This window comes from Notamacropus eugenii, chromosome 1, assembly GCF_028372415.1.
Source record: "Notamacropus eugenii isolate mMacEug1 chromosome 1, mMacEug1.pri_v2, whole genome shotgun sequence".
NCBI lineage: Eukaryota > Metazoa > Chordata > Mammalia > Diprotodontia > Macropodidae > Notamacropus > Notamacropus eugenii.
This window is the reverse complement of record NC_092872.1, coordinates 547337373-547356182: the sequence shown is the minus strand read 5'-3', so window position 1 is coordinate 547356182 and position 18810 is coordinate 547337373. Positions and strand designations below refer to the sequence as shown.

Here is an 18810-nt window from a genome sequence, read left to right as displayed (position 1 = left end):
GTGTATTATTCTCATGATAAGCTGCTGTAATCTTTTTGCTATTATTTTATTTAAAATTTTTGCATCTATATTCATTAGGGAAATTGGTCTATATTTTTTTTCTTTCTTTTTGGCTCTTCCAGGTTGTAATGTTAATGGGAGTTGGAGATCTTCCCTGACTATTAATAGGCCTCATGGGGAGCCCAAGGAAAGCTATCTCAGGGGAGGGTTTGCTTGCTTGAAGGCTTTCACATCTTTTGGTAATTAGGCACTGAAGCATGTGGGTTGTGATGCTTTCTGGCTCCCTCTATATTCTGAGGTCAGTATTTTGCTTCAGCGTTCAATCACTCATTGGAAGAGTGTTCCTATGATCTGGCCAGACAGGACTCACCATTAAGGAGTCCCCTCTTGTCCTTTGAAAACCCAGACTTTGGTGCTTCTCTCTCTGGTAACTATGTATCTATGAAATGGACAGATAGTTGGATCTGTTGATTTGTGGTGTATGTATTGCTTAGGGTCAGAGAGTTAGAAGCCCTGTCTGTTGGTCTTTATGCTACTTTCCTGTTTGTAATTTCTGCTTATATTTTCTCTGAAGTACATGGTGCTGACTTTCCCCCTGAACTAAGTGAATGGTATGCGTGTTTAATTAAAGTAATATGGATGACCCCATAAAAGTTGCTTTCCTTTAAGAAAAGCAGATCCAAAAACCTGTGCTAGCAGGTCATCCTGGATATGCCAGGGTGCTTGCTGTTACACTGCTTTAGGTATCAGTACCATATTTGTATCATAAAAAGAGTTTGGTAGGACTCCTTTGCCAGTTTTCCCAAATAGTCTAGATAATATTGGAGAGTTACAGTTACTTTTAATTTACATCAATCGCATATTAAGATGAAGACAAACAACTAGAAAGTATATAAGAAATCGAAAAAATAATTCTGGATTCTAGTTTGTCCATAAACATCTGGGCGTAATGAATGCAGTCACCATTATTTTATTAATTTTTATGCAACACAGTTCAAGTTCTGTACGTATTATCACAATATCAAAGTATTTTCCAATTTTTTAAAAAAAACTTCCTACATAATAAACACTCATTTTTACTACTTTTTCTCTGTAATGTTCTCCAATATCTTTAATCAGGTACCCCAATTATCTTTCACTAGCCTCTCCTTAGGTAAGAAACCAAATAATCCAACATCAATCAATTTTCTCAAGTTTGTACTTGAATATATATCAATACTTTGATACCATAGTGCTGACAACTACAACATAAATACTTACCATGGAGCATAGAACTCAATAAGCCACAAACTGTTACTCTGAATAACTTCACGGTTGAAATTGGAAGGGGTCAGTTCTATCACATCGTCACTAGAGGAATATAAGCCGCTCACACCCAGAAATAAGGCACAACTTATCAGTCCTAGGAAAAAAACACAACCATACCATCAAAAAGGTGTGGAGGGATTAATCTTCTACTTCGGGTCCCTGTGCTCCCCAGTGTTGGCTCCATACAGTTAGAAGACCTCAACTTGCTTACTTCTAAAATAACTCTCCAAGTTTTCACGAACAAATGGCAATACATTTTACAGCTGCTTTATGGTCTAAATGGATTCTTGATGGCTATCTTGGGAACCTAATACCACACCACCATTTATAAAAATCTCTGAAGCAAAAGGACTCAAATGCTGAAGTGGCTTCAAAGCCCTTTTAGATCATACATACTCAGCAGCTAAGGTCGCTGTAAACACTATTTTCTTCTGTGCAAATTGTTGAATAATTTACAGTTTGTGTTCATACATCATCTCATTTGATCCTCATATCCTCATAAAATAAGCAAGAAGAGAAAATCAAGGCCAAGAAAGGTTGTGACACTCAACTAGTAAATGGAAAAATTCAGGTCTTCTGGCTCCTGTCTGATTCTGTGTTTTTCATTATGTTATGCTGCCTTTAGTGTGAGAAAGTGAATGATAAAAATGGAAAGAATATTTACATGGGAAGAGAAAAAATAAGGTAACAGTAATAGCAACAGCTAGCATTATATAGGGCTTTAAGGCCTGCAAAGCACTTTACAAACGATCTCATTTTATCCTCACAACAACTCTGGGAGGTAATTGCTATTATTTTACAGATGAACAAAGTCAGACAGACAGAGGTTAAGTGACTTACCCAGACTCACACAGCTAGTAAGTGTCTGAGGCCAAATTTGAAGTCAGGTCCTTTCTGACTACAACACTACCTATGCCCTGCTATCTACTTAGCTCCTTCCATTCCTCTAATCAGGTTTACCCCCTACACTTCCTTCCTTCCTTCTCACTCAACAAAAATATTAAAGTACAATGCTGGGCGTTAGTGGTATAAAGTAAAGTCTCTGTCTTCTAAGTGCCTGCACCAAGAAGTAGAACACCAAAAAAAAAAAAAAAAAAAAAAGAAAAAGAAAGAAATAAAAAAAATCCAGTCTAAAGAAAACACTGAACAACTTGGGGAGGGGAGGAGGTTGAGAAATCAAGGAAAGTTTCAAACTAGGAAGCAGCAACTGAGTTGAGACCTGAATTCTGAACACAGATGAGGCAATGCATTCCAGGCATTGAAATGGACTGAAAATGGAATAGATGTGAGAGACTGAGTGTGAGGTTAAAGTAATAGCTCATTTGCTAGTATGACTAAAATGCAAAGCAATTGAAGGGTAGTAGCATAAAATGAGTCTAGAAAGGAGAATGGGGCCAGATATTAGAGCCTTAAACACTAGGGCAAGGCATTTCTATCTGATCCTGTAGGCAGAGTTGGGGTGGACATGGGCATTTTGAACAAAGGAACCGACATGTATTAGAAATATTGCCCAGTGTGTGGAAGACAGCCTGGAGAAGAAAGACTAGATGCAAGGAGGCAAATAGGATATTACAGTAGTAGAGGCCAATTATGATGAGAATTGGAACTTTGGGAGTCAAGAGAAGGGAAACTGACGCAGATGAGGGAGAAGTTATGGAGGTAGAATAAAAAAGTTTGGCAATATGATAGAGACTGGGTGTGAGGGAGAAAGACTAATAAGGATAATTTTGAGGTTATGAGTATAGGTTATCAAAAGAATGACAGTACCTTCAAACAGGGAAGAGCTTGGAAAAAGGATGTTTAGGTGGGAAGAAGAGTTCTGCTTCTGACACCCTGAGGCAGAGATGCCTACAGGACTTCCTGGAAGAGACATCTGGCAAGTCAGTTGAAGAACAGTGGCTGAAAGCGGGCACAAGGATTACCAATGGTTATATAGATCTGAGAGTCATATACCCAGGAATTATCTGAGAGGAGACAGTGACCCAGGAAGCACTTAAGAGGGCAAGAGATGGATGAGGATCCAATAAAGAAAAGCATCCAAAAAGCCTAAATCAACAGTATATAAAAGCTCTAGAGGTCAGAATGGATAAGGAAAGACCATCAGATTAAGTAATTAAAAGATGATTTCAGTAGAGTGGGACCAGAAGTCAACCAGAAGCGGTTGAAGATTAGTTAACAAAAAAGTAGAAATAATAGAGAGCTAATAGTTCTATGACTTTAGTAGTGAAAGGGCAATACATAGGATAACTTGAGGGGAAAGTGGGTCAACGGAAGGCTTTTAAAGAATGAAGTAAATCTGAAGTACACTGGCAACAGGAAAGAGCTGGCAGATGAAAGATAAAAGATGAGATGATCCACAAGATAAATTCCTGGAGATGAGACCTAGGGGTCAGAGAGACGGGGTTTCTTCAAGACAGGAATAGAGAACCGGTCAAGATATAGAGGGGTTTTGAGGGATGGAATAGGAAAGATGAAGTTCACAACATACATGTTTCCTTAACGAAGGTATCCTTTTGAAGTCCACCTCAATTGCCAATTTCTTCATGAAACCTTTGTGTTTCATCTTTCCAATGCACTTGTACAGTACTGTGATCTTTGAACCTTATTCCAACTAGGCTGTTTCCCAAGGATTTATATATAAAGCCTGATGTTCATGAAGTCAATGACTATGAACAGTTTTTCTGATCTCAGCACTAGTTTAAAGCTGCTTCCCTTCAAACTATCACTGAAATATATCAAGCTCCTGAGATAAATATACCTCAAAGCAAGATGTGCTTTTAAAAATAAACCTCTTTGGACTCCTGTTCTATTTTCAAGCTAGACATAAGCTTAATCATCTACTCTGTGGATTAGAAGCCATGGTGACATATCCCCATTCAAAGAATATCTCCAGGCTTAAGCAGGTGGTAGAAAACTGAAGATCTCCTCATCACTCTCACCTTTAGAAATAAACTCCTGTAGTGCATGGATTGCCTTTCTATTCAATGATGGTACTAATAACATAATTTCAGGACAGCAGCTATTTTAGTAGTTAGATGGTATTCTGCTGATTCCTCTTTCAAATGAGGTTCTCTACATTCTTGACAACTAAATGAGTCTACGCTAACTTAAAAGGTGTTATGTATGACATATCAGAAACTACACAAGGACGTCTAGCCAAGATCACCGTCTGAACGGAGACTGACCAGCTTATATCTACACCTACTTCGGCAAAAACTGAAACCCATACCAAACTGAATAATGAATCCAATAATAAAAGTATATATCAAATGGCTTCTTCTGCTGCAGAACTATACAAAATGTCATCCGTAAGAATAGGAAAGGAAGTCACCAGTAAAGTCAAGACCAGTACCAGTACAGATAAACAAGATGGTAGCTTTCCATTGCAACCAGAAACACATGTAGTTGATAGGGTCTGTGTCTGGAGGTCGTAAGAGCTGCCCCTTACCTCTGAAAGTCCTAGGGTGAAGACCCTGTAAATTGAAGCAGCATTAAAATCAAACAGTCCAGGTGGCCAGTCTTTTAGTTCCCTAGCACTTTGTTCTGAGATGCTACTGATGACCCTAAAGAGTTAATGCTATGAATCTCAAAATTTAGAGGATCCTAGAGGTGAAGGTCAGTGCAAGTAACCCCAATGACTGACTTAGGGAGAGATAAAGCACAGGAAAGCCTGAACCTGGCTCAAAACCCAAGTTAAGGAACTAAAACTGGAAAGATGGTAAGATGTACAAAAAGGAGAGTAACTGTAACAATGGCAAGAATAAATTCAAAGAAAAAAAGGATTTTCTACAAAGACTACACAAATACTTAGAAAAAGTGAAATAAATGCTCTGGGGGAAAGAATTGGAAGGAGAATAAATAGCTTAGAAAATGATGTGGTAAACCTTATCCAAGAGATGGACTCCCTGAACAGAAATCAATGCCTCTATGAAACAGCCAAAAATATTAGCACAAACTCAAGACTGAAAAAAATGGCAAGACATCTGACACCAAAGACAACTAATAATTTAAGAATCATTAGATTCTCTGAAAACAACGATTAAAATAAGTTTGGCCACTGAATTTCAAGAAATCATACACGAAAACTACCCAGATTTATTAGAACCAGAGGGTAAAATGAAGATACAAAGAAATCATTTATCATATCCTCAAAACACAAATGGCAAAGTCCCAGAATGGCCATAACCCAAATCAAGAGCTCTCATGTCAAAGAAAAAAATACTGCAAGCAGAATTCTGAGTTCAAATCCTGAGCAACCAGTCAAGATCATATTGAGATCTTGGGGTACTACAAAAGATAAAAGCTTACAATCAAGAATAATTTGCTCTGTGAAGCAAATTATCCTATGAGGGTGAAAGTGGATCTTTAATGGAGGAGAGGATGTTGGAAAGACCAAAAGGTAAATTTATTTGAGCAATTGAAAAACGCTGTTTGTTGATAAGGGGAAGGGAGAGAAAACGGTTCCTTCAGTCTTAATGTTTTCAAAGGTAATCAAGGAAATTAAACAAGAAAAATAGTATTTGGGGGTGGAATGGTTCCATGGAATGATGGTTTTAAAGGGGCAAGAGAATGAAGGATAAAAGGAATTCACTAGTGTAGAGAGGAAGAAAGGGGTGAAATTGACTATTTCTCAAAATTGGAGAATATATAAAAAGGGAGGAGATAGGGCATGTATCAGAAGAACCTCACTCTTAACTGAAAGAGAGGAAAGTTGAACCCACCACAGTGTGGTGTAAAAAAAACCACAAGAAAACAAACAGGAATGGGGGGGAGAGGGAATATATGATCAGGGAAGAAATAGCAAGTAAAGCAAACATTCTGATTCTGAAGGTGTGGTTAAAAGTGGGAAAAGAACTAGAACTAAAGGGGCATCAATGGTTGAACAAAACATGAAATATGTGAATTTACTGGGCCATAAAAAAAGGACAAAAGATACTTGTAGAGAATCCCAGGTATTATGAACTAATAAAGAGTTCAAATGAGCAGAAACTGAAGAATTACACAAATACAGTAATGTTGTAAAAGAAAAACTGTGAAAGACGAAGCATTCAGATCAATGAAAGGACCAACCATGCTTCCCCAGAGGATCTATGACAAAGTGTGTTACTCACTTCCTGAAAGAGACATATATTTTTGTATACCGCCATTGTGCAGATTCCTTTTCCTTGACCATGTCAGATACAAAGGCCTTTCCTCCTTTCTCTCTTTTAAAATCAGGGAACCAGAAATTTGGAGACTAGAAAGAACCATGAGGCCACTGAAGTATTTTTTTTAAACAGAAGAGAATAGTTTTGCAAGTTATGTGTAATTTATTACACTTTTAAAAAAGCTAGTGGAATGGAGAAACACAGTTGCACATACAATCTTGTTTTTGTATTCTGTTATAAATATGAAAAGTTTTCTGGTATCTAAGTTCAGAATTTAAAAAAATTAAAAGGTTATTATAACTTAACTCCAGGCCCCCCAAACAAAAGAATCCCACATATCTCTATAAAAGATGACAAAACAGGTTAATTTCTAAACTGACCTATACTATTTCTAAATTTATTTTTTTCCTTCTGGTCACTGATGAATGCCATCACTAATATCTCAATTATCCAAATGTCTAGAATCTTTGTGAGCAGATGATTTGGCATCTCTAATTTCTATTTCTCTACTGCATTCAAAGTTGTCACTATGCCACCTCATCCAAGTGTCAGTGAAAGGACAATTCCACATTGCTAATAAGAGTGTGAATTCTGAAACCACCTATATTTTAATGACTGTTTATCTAGAAACCTAGATATTCCCAAGGAAATTTACTAAATCAAGGAGCTAAATTAACACAGAAGTTATCCTCTTCAGCTGAACAGAAAGGACATCAGTTTTTGAACCAGTGAATCTGAGTTTAAACCCAGGATGTGCTATTTAATTACACTCGTGTGACACTGGACGAGTCACTTAACCTTTCTGGGTCTCAGTTTTCAGGAAATATAAATAATAGAGTCGGTCTATGATCGCTAAGGTGCTTTCCAGCTCTAGCCAGCAAGTATTCATTCAGAAATTCCTAGGTTCTGTTACAATACAGGAATATAAAGGGGAAAAAAGGCACCCTGGATAGAATATGGGTACATAATGGACATGACACCTATCATTCACATTGTGCCCCATGCAAAACTCTCACGAAGCCTTCACCTCAAACGTATTACGTGGGATGGACCCAGAGAGGCACGGTTCCCTTGAACCCAAGACTCCAACACATACATGTATACATATATGTATACACACATATTTACTTCAGTTTTTCACAATATATGCACCTTTGAAGAACTGTGTGGTACTCCCAACCCGCTTTGTGCACCCATAAATATTAAGTATATAAACAGAATGAACGCACAGCCAGTTCTTTTTACCGTATACTCCCCAATACTTGGAGCAGGGAGGAATGAGTTCATTAGTCCGTCTCCCACGCCTAAACAAGAGTTTGGTTCTCTGGGACCAGAAGAAGGGCGCTTTCACTCCTCCCAATTAACTCGTCCAGGCCGAATGGGCCAGATACGAAGGGTAACCCTTACTGGGCCTTCCTCCCCCATCCCGATGCACAGCGCTCGAAGTTTTGCCTACCAAGGCCTCCCCGCCCCCCCCAAACCGACGCCCCCCGACCGCCATCACTTCCTCCCCTCCAGGAAGAACTTCCTCCCCCAGGGCTCCTCTCCCCCACTCCCGGCGCACGCTCACACGCCCCAAGCATCTCCCACCCAGGCTAACCCCTACTACCCCGGCTCTCGCAGGGAGCAGCACCCCCGCCCCGATGGGGGGTCTCCAGGGTCTGTCCCTCCTTCAGCGCTGCCCCTACTCACCAGGGCGCCCCGAGTGGGCACCCCACAAGCCTACTGACACCCCTCCCCCACACGCAGCGGTCCCAAAGTCCGTCACTTTTATTGTCCACAAACCCCCCGCACGGCCCCCACTCCCACCTCCGTCTCCCCCCCTCCCAGCCGCTCTTCTCCCTTCTTCCCACCTACGGCCGCACGTCGGAGCCCTGCGCGTTCCCCGCCCAGAGCCCACCCCCTCCTCCGGACTCCGTCCTCGCGCCCCGGCCCGGGCCGCCACAATGGCCGCGGGGGGCGGACGGTGAAGCCGGCAGTCCGCAAGCGCTTCTCCCCCTCCCTTTCCCCCCTGCATCGCTCTCCCAACTGTCGCCTCCGCGCACGCGCCCGCCCGCCCGCCCAGCGCTCACCGAAGCCCAGGCCGGTCATGTTGAGGAGCGCCCCGGGGGCACCGCTGCAATAGGAGCCGCCGCTGCAATCCGCGCTCGCCCGCTCCCTCAGCCACCCGCCCGCTCTCTCCGGAGTAGCCCCGCCGGCCCGGCGAACCCCGCCTTCCGCGCGGGAGGGGCGGAGAGAGAAGCCAGGGAGCTGCAATAGCAGTGGGAGAGGGAGGCCGAGAAAACGCTCGCCAAGCCGTGGCCGCACCTCATTGGTCCACGGCTTCTTCACTTATTTGAATAGCCAATGGGAGTTGGCCGGGTAGAGAATCACGTCTTTATAGGCAGTGAGGGGGGAGGGCACCTAACTTCAGTACCCTGCCTCCTGCCTTCTTCCCATCTGGTCCTTTTCGATTCTGAGGCTCAACCCCGCCCCTTCCCCTAGCCCCAGCCCCGCCCCCTCCCCACTCGTCTCCTCGACTTTGTTCTTGCTGTCCTCAGTTACTCAGCTCCCTGCCTTTATGTTTCCAACTGCCGGCCACTGGATAATGAACAAGTATAACGTAGCATTTATGTAGCGCCTTAAGTCCGGCAGTGCGCTTTACATGTGCTATTATTATTCCCGTTCTGCAGATAAGGAAACTGGTTAAGTGATTTGCACAGGATTGCTTTAAGTGTCTAAGGCAGGATTCGAATTCAGCTGTGCCCTGACCTTGCCGCTAGCCATCCTAATGCTTTTTTATTGGAATAGAGGATGCCATCCAGTCTAACCTTTACCTGAACGTAGACCTCTATCTGAAACTTATCTAAAACAGACCCCATTCCTCCCCTGCTTCTCCACTTCCAGTGTTGGGAGCTCACTCCCTCACTAGGCAGCCTATGGTGACCTAAAGTCCATTTATTGAGTGTAAAGAGTGCCACGCTCTGGACCAGGTTCCCGGGAAACAAATACAATAAGCTCCTACTACGTGACCGTGCCAGGCACCGTGCTAAATGCTGGGAAAGTAAAGGAGCCAAGTCTCCGTCCTCAAGGAGCTTCCCTTGAAGCTTTCCCCACACTTCCCTGCCCCTGCTTTTCCACGCTTCTAAAGCAGGGGGAGGGCAGGGATGGGAATAAGTGCTTACACAGCACCCGCTGTGTGCCAGGCACCGTGCTGAATGCCTTACAACATTATTTCATTGGATAATAATTGTAAAATGCTTAGTATGAACCCTTCAGAACTCAGCTGAAACCAAGGACGTGTGATTCCCACCCATGTGTCCTTAAGGGGATGCGCCTCTCCCATACCCTGGCAGCCTGACATTTGAGGACAGACACCCATTCTGCCTCTGGACTGGTACTTGAAGCATCCCAGCTGGGGAGGACTGCCAGATTTTGTCCTCCTCTGGCACTGCCTTTGAGGTTTGTGTGTCAGTTTCACCCCATGATGATGTATCAGAGGAGATGCAAGGACCCAGCCATCATTATGTTTATCTATTTTTCTTCCTGAGAAAGAATGAATTTTTCTTTGGCTCTTTATTAATGACTAAATGTTAAGTATCTTAGAATTTTTGGATGAAGTTCTTATTGGCTTTGTGACATTGGGTAAGTCTGAGTCCATTTAAGCTTCAGCTTATCTGGAAGAGGAGTTCCAATTCCAGCTCTAACATGCAGTTTTCTAAAGGAGGCATTGTATTTCATAGATCAAACATGTTATAACAGAGAATATCCTAACAACAAAAAATTATTGGACTTAAAGCTGCAAGGAGCCTCATTTGAGGTTAAATAATTTGTCTAGTATTTGAAGCCAAGTATTCTAAACCCAGACACAATGCTCTTATTATTTTACAAAAACGCTGATGTGTCTGTTTATAACTTCTGTTATTCAATAGTTCCTATGCTTCTCAAATAAAGCCTATATCTTTTGGATAAATGCAAACAGTCTCCTACCATCTAGTGGGACCCGTGTATGTATAATTTTACACTATTCCCTACCTTGTACTCTATCACCACCTATCTTGTACCCCTATTATATCTTGCCCTCCATGCCTTAGAATATGTCTTCTTCCACCCCTGCAGTCTTCCCCCACTAGCCCACTTTGCTTTTCTTTATAGAAATATTTCTTTAGTGAATGGACTACCAATTCTTCAATAAAGGCTTGAAGTCCAAAAGATAGAGACATAAATAGCGCAACACTTCTCGAATATTGGCAAAAGACTAGCGTTGATTGTAGTGCCTTTTGTCCCACCTTCTGTTGGGGGTCCTGCAGGGTGTCCCTAACAGCTTGAGCCTCAAATGCCTTTACTATTGGGCTCTTTCCTTACCACCCTGGAGTTTCTTAAATAACATATGTGAACCTCTCATCCTTAACCGGCTCACCCACTATGTGGACACACACATTGACCAATGGTATCACTCCATCCTTTCCTCAGGGGGTCTGATTTGGTAATAGACTCTGACTGTGTTTAGCCCCTTGGACTAAGGTTCAGGGAAAGCAGGGACCTAGATCCCATTCAGCCCTTCTGTCAGGAGGCATGTGCTGTTTTATTGCTCCTGGAGGTTATGCTTGTCCCCACGTGTCTGTCTAGATGGCGATCAGAGGTGTGAACCTTTAGGTTCATCACTGCCCACCCTTCTCCAAGGGAATCTTTGATTCCTGCCAGGAGGGGTGTAGGAGGTTGAGGCCAGAGGCTAACCATTGTGCTTTCCTCAGACAAAGGGTTCTGGACTAGAATTATATCTATTCTCATCAATCCATGCCCAAATGTTATCAGTCTAGAAGAAATCAGTTGTAGAGTCAAGATGTTGTTGCTGTTCATCCTTTGTTCCCAGAGAGGTCCAATGACATCATAAGGCTGATTTCTTGACTTGTGTGTGAATTGGATTAAAGTGAGCCAGAGCTGTGCAAAGTCATCTGCCTCACTCTCTCCTCCAGAGTCACTGGAGTCCAGTGGCAAGGCAAAAGTTAAGAAAACTGGTGATGACACAGGATTCAGTGGGTGACTTTGGCTTTTTTAAACTAAGATCAGTAGGCCCCAAGCCAAGCCCTATTTGGTCATTGTTTGGGCCCTGACTGGCTCAGAATGAAGGTAAATAACAATTGTTTCTGTTTTGGCCAGAAACTTTTGGTCTTCCCCTCCCAGATCAATTTTTATTTTATTTATGTTTTTGACTAGGTAAAGAGGCTATTCTCTGCCTTAATCACTAAATGAGCCTTGCCTCAGTCAAACTGAGACTGGAGGGGAAGGAGGGTGGAGACTGGAGATAGCCCAGGATGCAGGGGGTACCTTGGCTTTTTCAAGCTAAGGTCTTTAACAAATCTCAGGAAGAGGAAGAGGAAGAGGAGAAAAAGAAGAAAAAGAAGGAGAAGGAAAAGAAGAAGGAGAAGAAGAAAGAGAAGAAGATGAAGAAGGAGAAGAAGAAGAAGAAGGAGGAGGAGGAGGAGGAGGAGGAGGAGGAGGAGGAGGAAGAGGAGAAATAATGATGATAATAGCATTGCCCAACTTGAACTGACCACTTGGGTCCCCAGAGGGCAGCTAGTACTACTCAAAGATGGTTTGTCCTTCATTTTTGAAGAGCCAATGACATCATGAGGCTGATGTCTTCACTTCTATGTGAATTGGATTGAAGTGAGCCAGAGCTGTGCGAAGTCATTAGCTTCACTCTCTCCTCCAGAGTCATTGGCGTCTAGTGGCAAGACAACAGTCAAGACGACTGGCAATGGCCCAGTAGTCAAGTGAGCTCCTGATCAAAGAAGTTGCCCAAACTATATATCTAAGACTTGACTCCCTTCTTACCTAATGTTGGTTCCACAAAGAACACCATTAGTAAATAGCATCCATTTAAATAGTAAAAAACTCATTTAACCAAGTCAGCAGCAAAACAGAAGTCAGAGAAGGTATCCAGATGAGAATATATCGGATAATATTGAGTGAATGAACTCTCTCACTATGAGTGAGATAGCTTAACTGAGAGAGAATCCCTGATCTCTCCCAAGGAGAAAGTCCCCAAAGTCTCTAGTATGGCAAGGTAGGGATAAGAGACACGATGGAGTTGTTGGCCCCTCGACATGTCAGCTTCTTCCTAAAGTCTTTCTCTTTCTTCAGAAACCTGAGAAACTCGTGTCTTCTTTGTTGAAGTTGGAAGCCAGATGATCAAGATCTCTTTTCTTCCTCAGGCTCTGACAATTCCATCCCTCATGCAGGCATAGAGCATCAATAATCTCCCCCATGAGGGGAGTCCCCTGCAAATGGACTTTGTCTCAGGTTTCACTGATAAATTTCCCCTATACCCCTATCTCCCCCCCAAAACAACAAAACTTCTGGGGCCACTTTCTGAGGAACGCGTTGTAAGTCCATGACTAAGTTGTTTCCTTCCGGTCATAAATATGTGCTAAATAAACCAGTTTGCTTGACTCATTTGCCGCCTTCATAAATCTCGATGCTTCCTAAGTATCTCAAGGGACTTCTCTGGAGTATACCTAACCAATGCCATAGTATCAGGTCTTTCCCCACCTCACTGAGCCAGATAGGGTAAGGTAGAACCTATTGCTTTTAGTTTTTTTAGTCACATCAGAAGAAGAGGAAAAAATCACTGTCCGTAGAATTTTCTTCAAAGAGCATTTTAGGTTCAGCTTAGACAAAGGAAAAGCTCTCTCCTCTTGCTCCTGTCTCTCAAGGTGAGCACAGTGCCTGTCACTATGTAAAGGCTTATTCTCCTCCCTGTCTCTGAGGTGCCATCATTTATCTTAACTGGTTGCTGGTTTGTTGGGAGTCCACTTGGACTCAAGTTTGGGAACACAACCCTACCTGCCACAAAAACAAACAAAACAAAATAGATAATAGACTGCACTAGGTTTGGGTGATCTTGATTTGAGACAATTTCAAAAAGTTTAGACAGCCTTACTGAAAATGAAATTGATCATATGCAGGCTCTGGACCGTTGTTCCGAGAAAGATTGAAAGTTCTAACAATAACCTTAACATTTTTTTGAAGTAAAACAAAATATATTATTCCTATTCTGGTTGATCACAAAGAAATCACAAATGAGAACAAGAATCAGATAGATTGTAGTCACCAGGGCCAATATGAAAAAAACCCTCACTTCATTTCTGATGATACTTGGGGATCATGAAAGCCATTCATTAGGAGAGATTCCTAGGACTTCATTTGTATGTATCTTTTGGAAGCAATGACATTTTATTTGAGCTTTTCACTTGTGTATCAGGTGGGGGTGTGGAATGAGAGTGATTCTACAGCTTGTTTTCCCCTGTATTATTTCCATTGCTATTCTCTTTCAACAAAATATTTTGGTTATTTTATTCAAAGTTTCTATTTGATTTGTAATGAAGCTTGTTCTTGGAGAAAATGCTTCCAAATTGCAGCTTAGACTTTGAGGATTGAAAAAAACCCCAACAAATTTAAATGTAGCCTAGTAATAATAATTTAGATATTCTTCAATAACATAATTAATCCCTGACAAACCCACAAATGTAGCACAAGTTCCATTCAATGCTACCTCTGATTCAGGTGTGGCATTTTGGTAATAGTAATTATGTAAATATGTCTCAAACTTCTATTTCAGTACATACTCTAGTATAAACCACAGAAAAACTCTGAATAAAGTAATTGATATATTTCATACAAGTAAATAACGAGGAAAAACCAAGCAGTGGAATCATTCTCAACACTCATATGAAAATGTGCATAATTTCCCTAGAAAATTACCATTTGAGTTGTGAGAAAATCATCTCATGTATGTATGCATGTGGTGGTGGTGGTGGTGGTAAGGCAGATGGGGTGAGGAAAGAGACAGCCTTTCTCTATCATTTCTTAGCTTGGCCTCATTGAATTTCTGAGTTAGCAGCTGGTGATGCAATGGCTAGAGTGCTGGCCTGGAGTCAGAAAGGTCTGAGTTCAAATCCCACCTCAGAATCTTACTAGCTGTGTGACTCTCTATGCCACTTCAATTTTGTTTGACTCACTTTCCTCAACTGTAAAATGTTGATGTAAAATGAAGATAATGATAGCACCTATCTCTCAGGGTTAGTACAGTACCTGAAATTATATAAATATTTATACTTTTCCACTCAGATGGAATCTGAGATTCCATTGTTTCTTATTGGCTCCAGGTTTATCAAGATTCAGCTTGTGCTCGAGTTTGAGAACACCAACACAGGCTCACCCATTATGGCACTTCTTTCTTCTCCTTGCTTAAATTACAGTCCCAGCTGTGTCTTCAGTCAGAAAACATTGCTTTGTGCTAGCCCTGCTCTGCACCCAGACATAGAGCTTTTTGGGAAATGTACTCCAGGGAATTTCACACAATGAGGAATGAGCTCGGGGCTACAAACAGTGATATGCTGGAGCCACATCATACTGGCTCTCAAGAGATGATTGTTAAAGTTTCAGTAATTTTGAGACCCCGTTGTGAAGAAAAGCCAGGGAACAGTTCAATTAACTCTTGTGTTGGTAGCATATGTTGCTTTAAAAGAATTTGTGCCAACCATAGCAGAGTGTATTTTCAAAACATGGTTGTCTACTTAAAATGATTATTAACAAATGAATATTTAATATAATAATAAATATTTGAAAGTAAATTTAATTATATTTTGTTCTGATGATGCTTATACAATATTGGGAAGAAAGTCTGTGAAGTAGTTAGAAATTTTCCTGAAATCATCACTTAGCACTGTTTAAATCATTGATTATGATTATCAATTGCTTCAATATCTGAAATAAAACAAATTAATTATTTAAAATTATTTCTGGATAAAATTTGCTCTAGCCATCACCAATCTAATAGTATCAAACTGAATGAGAAACTGTAGCTAAAGAATTTGAAATTATTAAAATTGGGGAAATATTGGGACTGCAATGGACAGCAGGTGGTTTATAAATCTTTACTGCTATATGGTATAGATATCTTGCATTATATATGCATTTTTCTCCTTATTCTGGTTTGGTAAAGAGATTTGTTAACTCTAATTTCTTGCAAGAGCTTGCTTTAATGATTGACATTATTGAAGAATTTTTACTGCATTGGAGTCAAGATCAACTAAGATGCTTTTTAGAAAGCATAAAAAATAACCAAATGTACCCTGAGGTGTGGAGAATTTGGTTGATACAAGAAAACATGAATCTTAAATTGAAGGTTTTACTAAATTAGATAAGTTTAAAGACATATCATTTAACAAAAGAATAAGTTTAACATCTTTCCTAGAAATATGTTATATATGTATGTGTTTGCTTAAATAAATAAATATAATCTAAGTGAAATTTCAAGACAAGAAATTAATTTGAATAATTTTCAGGATTTTATGGAGCTAGAAAAAAATAATAAAACTTATCTGGAGCAATGAAAGGTGGCCTGGCAGTACCATATCTCACACTACACTACAAAGCTATAATCATCAAAACAATTTGGTGCTAGGTAAGAAGTGGAGAGGTTGATGAGAGGAACAGATTTGATACACAATATACTGAAGCAAATGAGGGTAGTAATCTAACCTTCACTGGGGTGAGAACACACTATTCAACAACAACCAGCTCTTGGAAAAACTGGAAAGTAGTCTTGCAAAAACTAGGTATAGACAAACATCTCACACTGTATGTCAAGATAACCTTTAAATGAATATATGATTTTGGCATAAAGGGTGACATCATAAGTAAATTAGAGAAGCACAGGGAAATTTTTCTGTCAGCTTTATGGATAGAGAAGGATTCCATAATCAAAAGGAAATACAGAGAGGCTCAAAGGAAATAAAATGGACAATTTTGATTACATAAAATTAAAAAGATCAAACAAGATCAATGTAGGTAAAACGGAAGAGAAGCAGGGAATTGGGGAAACAATATTTTTAACCAAATTTCTCTAATAAAGGTCTCATTTCTAATATATATATATATATAAGAATTAGAGCATAAAAGCTGTTTCCAATTGAGAAATGGTTAAAGGATATGAATAGGCAGTTTTCAGAGGAAGAAATTCAAGTTATCAATAATCACATAAAAATACTCTAAATCACTAATAACTAGAGAAATGTAGTTTTTTGTTGTTTGTTTTTTAAAAAATTATTTATCAGTTTTCAACATTCACTTTGTAAGATTTTGAGTTCTATATTTTTCTCTCTCTCCCTTTCCTCCCCTCTCCCTAAAAGAGCATGTAATTTGATATAGGTTATATGTGTATCATATTAAACATATTCCCACATTAGTCATGTTGTAAAGAAGAAGGGAAAAATCACAAGAAAGAAAAAAAGAGAGAAATAGTATGCTTCAATCTGCATTCAGACTCCATAGTTCTTTCTCTGGATGTGGATAGCATTTTCCATCATGAGTCTTTTGGAATTATCTTAGGCCCTTTATTACTGAGAAGAGCTAAGTCTATTAAAGGTGGTCATCACTCAGTGTTGCTGTTACTGTATACAGTGTTCTCTGGGTTCTGCTCCCTTCACTCAGCATCAGTTCATATAGGCCTTTCCAGGCCTCTCTGAAGTCTTCCTGTTCATCATTTCTTATAGCACAATAGTATTCCATTACATTCATATACCACAACTTGTTCAGCCATTCCCAAACTGATGGGCATCCCCTCGATTTCCAGTTCTTGGACATCACGAAAAGAGCTGCTGTATATATTATATATTGCTGTATATATTATACATGGGGGTCCTTTCCCCATTTTTGTGATCTCTTTGGGATAGAGACCTAGAAGTGGTATTGCTGGGTCAAAGGGTATGTACACTTTTATAGCCCTTTGGGCATAATTCCAAATTGCTCTCCAGAATCTGTGTGAACCAGTTTACAACTCGAGTATATAGCAGATAAAGGTGAAATAATCAAACAGAAGTGATAGTGGAGAAACAGGCCTGAAACATCATAGGTTAAACTCCATAACATCTGTTCACAGGTGAATCAATATTTGGTTTTTTTGTGGGATTAAATTACAGAAGAGGGAGTGAAGGGATGCATTTGATAGAGTGCTGGGCTTGAAGTCAAGAATACTCATCTTCCTAAATTCAAATCTGGCCTCAGACACTTACTTATTAGATGTGTGACCCTGGGCAAGTCACTTAACCCTATTTACCTCAGTTTCCTCATCTGTAAAATGAACTGGAGAAGGAAATAGCAAACTACTCCAATATCTTTGCCAAGAAAACTCCAAAAGGGGTGACAATGCGTTGGACTGACTGAAATGACTGAACAAAAAAACAGCAACAAACTACAGAATAAGAATGTATGTAAAAGAGAAGAGGGGAAGAAAAAGATAGAGGGGAATATGTGATGTTAAAGATGAACAATGAAGGGAAATTATTTCCTATAGTCTTTCAGAAAGAAGAGAGGCTACAGTAAATGAGTGAGGAGGCAAATGAAGGAATTGAAAAAGGGTAAAATAAAGGAAATCTTGTTTCAGTGGTTAGAAAAGGTTCTATTTCCTTCTTTTCCCTGAAGGGGGGGGGAGAGCGAGAGAGACAGAGAGAGACAGAGAGAGAGAGAGAGAGACAGAGAGACAGAGAGAGAGAGACAGAGAGAGAGAGACAGAGACAGAGACAGAGAGAGAGACAGAGAGAGACAGAGAGAGACAGAGAGAGAGAGACAGAGAGACAGAGACAGAGACAGAGACAGAGAGACAGAGAGAGACAGAGAGAGACAGAGAGAGAGAGAAAGAGAGAGAGAGAGAGAGAGAGAGAGAGAGAGAGAGAGAGAGAGAGAGAGAGATGGGTTGGGGGACTTGCAATAAATATAATCTGCAGGAATTTGTTTCTTAGAGCAAACACTCATCTGCCTCAGGTGAAGGGGAATCAGAACTCCTGTAGGCAACGATACCTAGAAGAGTGGGAAGTCATAGACCTAGAAAGTACATTTCATGACAAATGAGGGAAAAATACCATTGGAGAGTATAAAGGTTAAAAATAAACTGTACAATCAAGAACATAGGAAAATTGCTACCAAGGGAGCAATATCCCCTCTATTACTTGTAGAAATTGGTATTTCTAAGAGAAAAAGGAGTTAAGGGAGTAAGAGCTACAAGATGATAACCTAGAAACTGCTTAGAAGAATGTGCCCCAAATAGGTACCTTAGAAGCTTTAATTCTGTGAGTAATACAGAGACTGAAAAAGAACTAAACAAATATAAGAGCTTGAATCAAAGAATAAAAGCAGGGAAGGGAAAAGAATGAAGGGAAAAAAATGAAAGGAAAAAAGAATCAGAAAATGCAATTTTAAAATTAAACAAGTTGAAGGAGAAGAGAGAAAGGAATTTTACTTGACTAATAGAACTGAAGTGAACAGATGACAGGAGACAAATTTAATAACTAGATAAAAGAAGGAAAGAAAG

The 18810-nt window shown here is 40.3% G+C and overlaps 1 protein-coding gene across 1 annotated transcript in view; it reads right to left on the bottom strand.

Moving 5' to 3' along the window:
• PDIA6 (protein disulfide isomerase family A member 6) overlaps nucleotides 1–8896 on the bottom strand; it is a 34490-nt gene extending 25594 nt beyond the window's left edge. Inside the window, exons 1-2 of the mRNA XM_072634220.1 lie at nucleotides 8528–8896; nucleotides 1261–1402 (exon numbers count right to left, since the gene is read on the bottom strand). Coding sequence (XP_072490321.1) covers nucleotides 1261–1402; nucleotides 8528–8546 — 161 coding nt within the window. The 5' untranslated portion in view covers nucleotides 8547–8896. The remainder of the gene's footprint in view (nucleotides 1–1260; nucleotides 1403–8527) is intronic.
• Between the last annotated feature and the right edge of the window lie 9914 nt (nucleotides 8897–18810).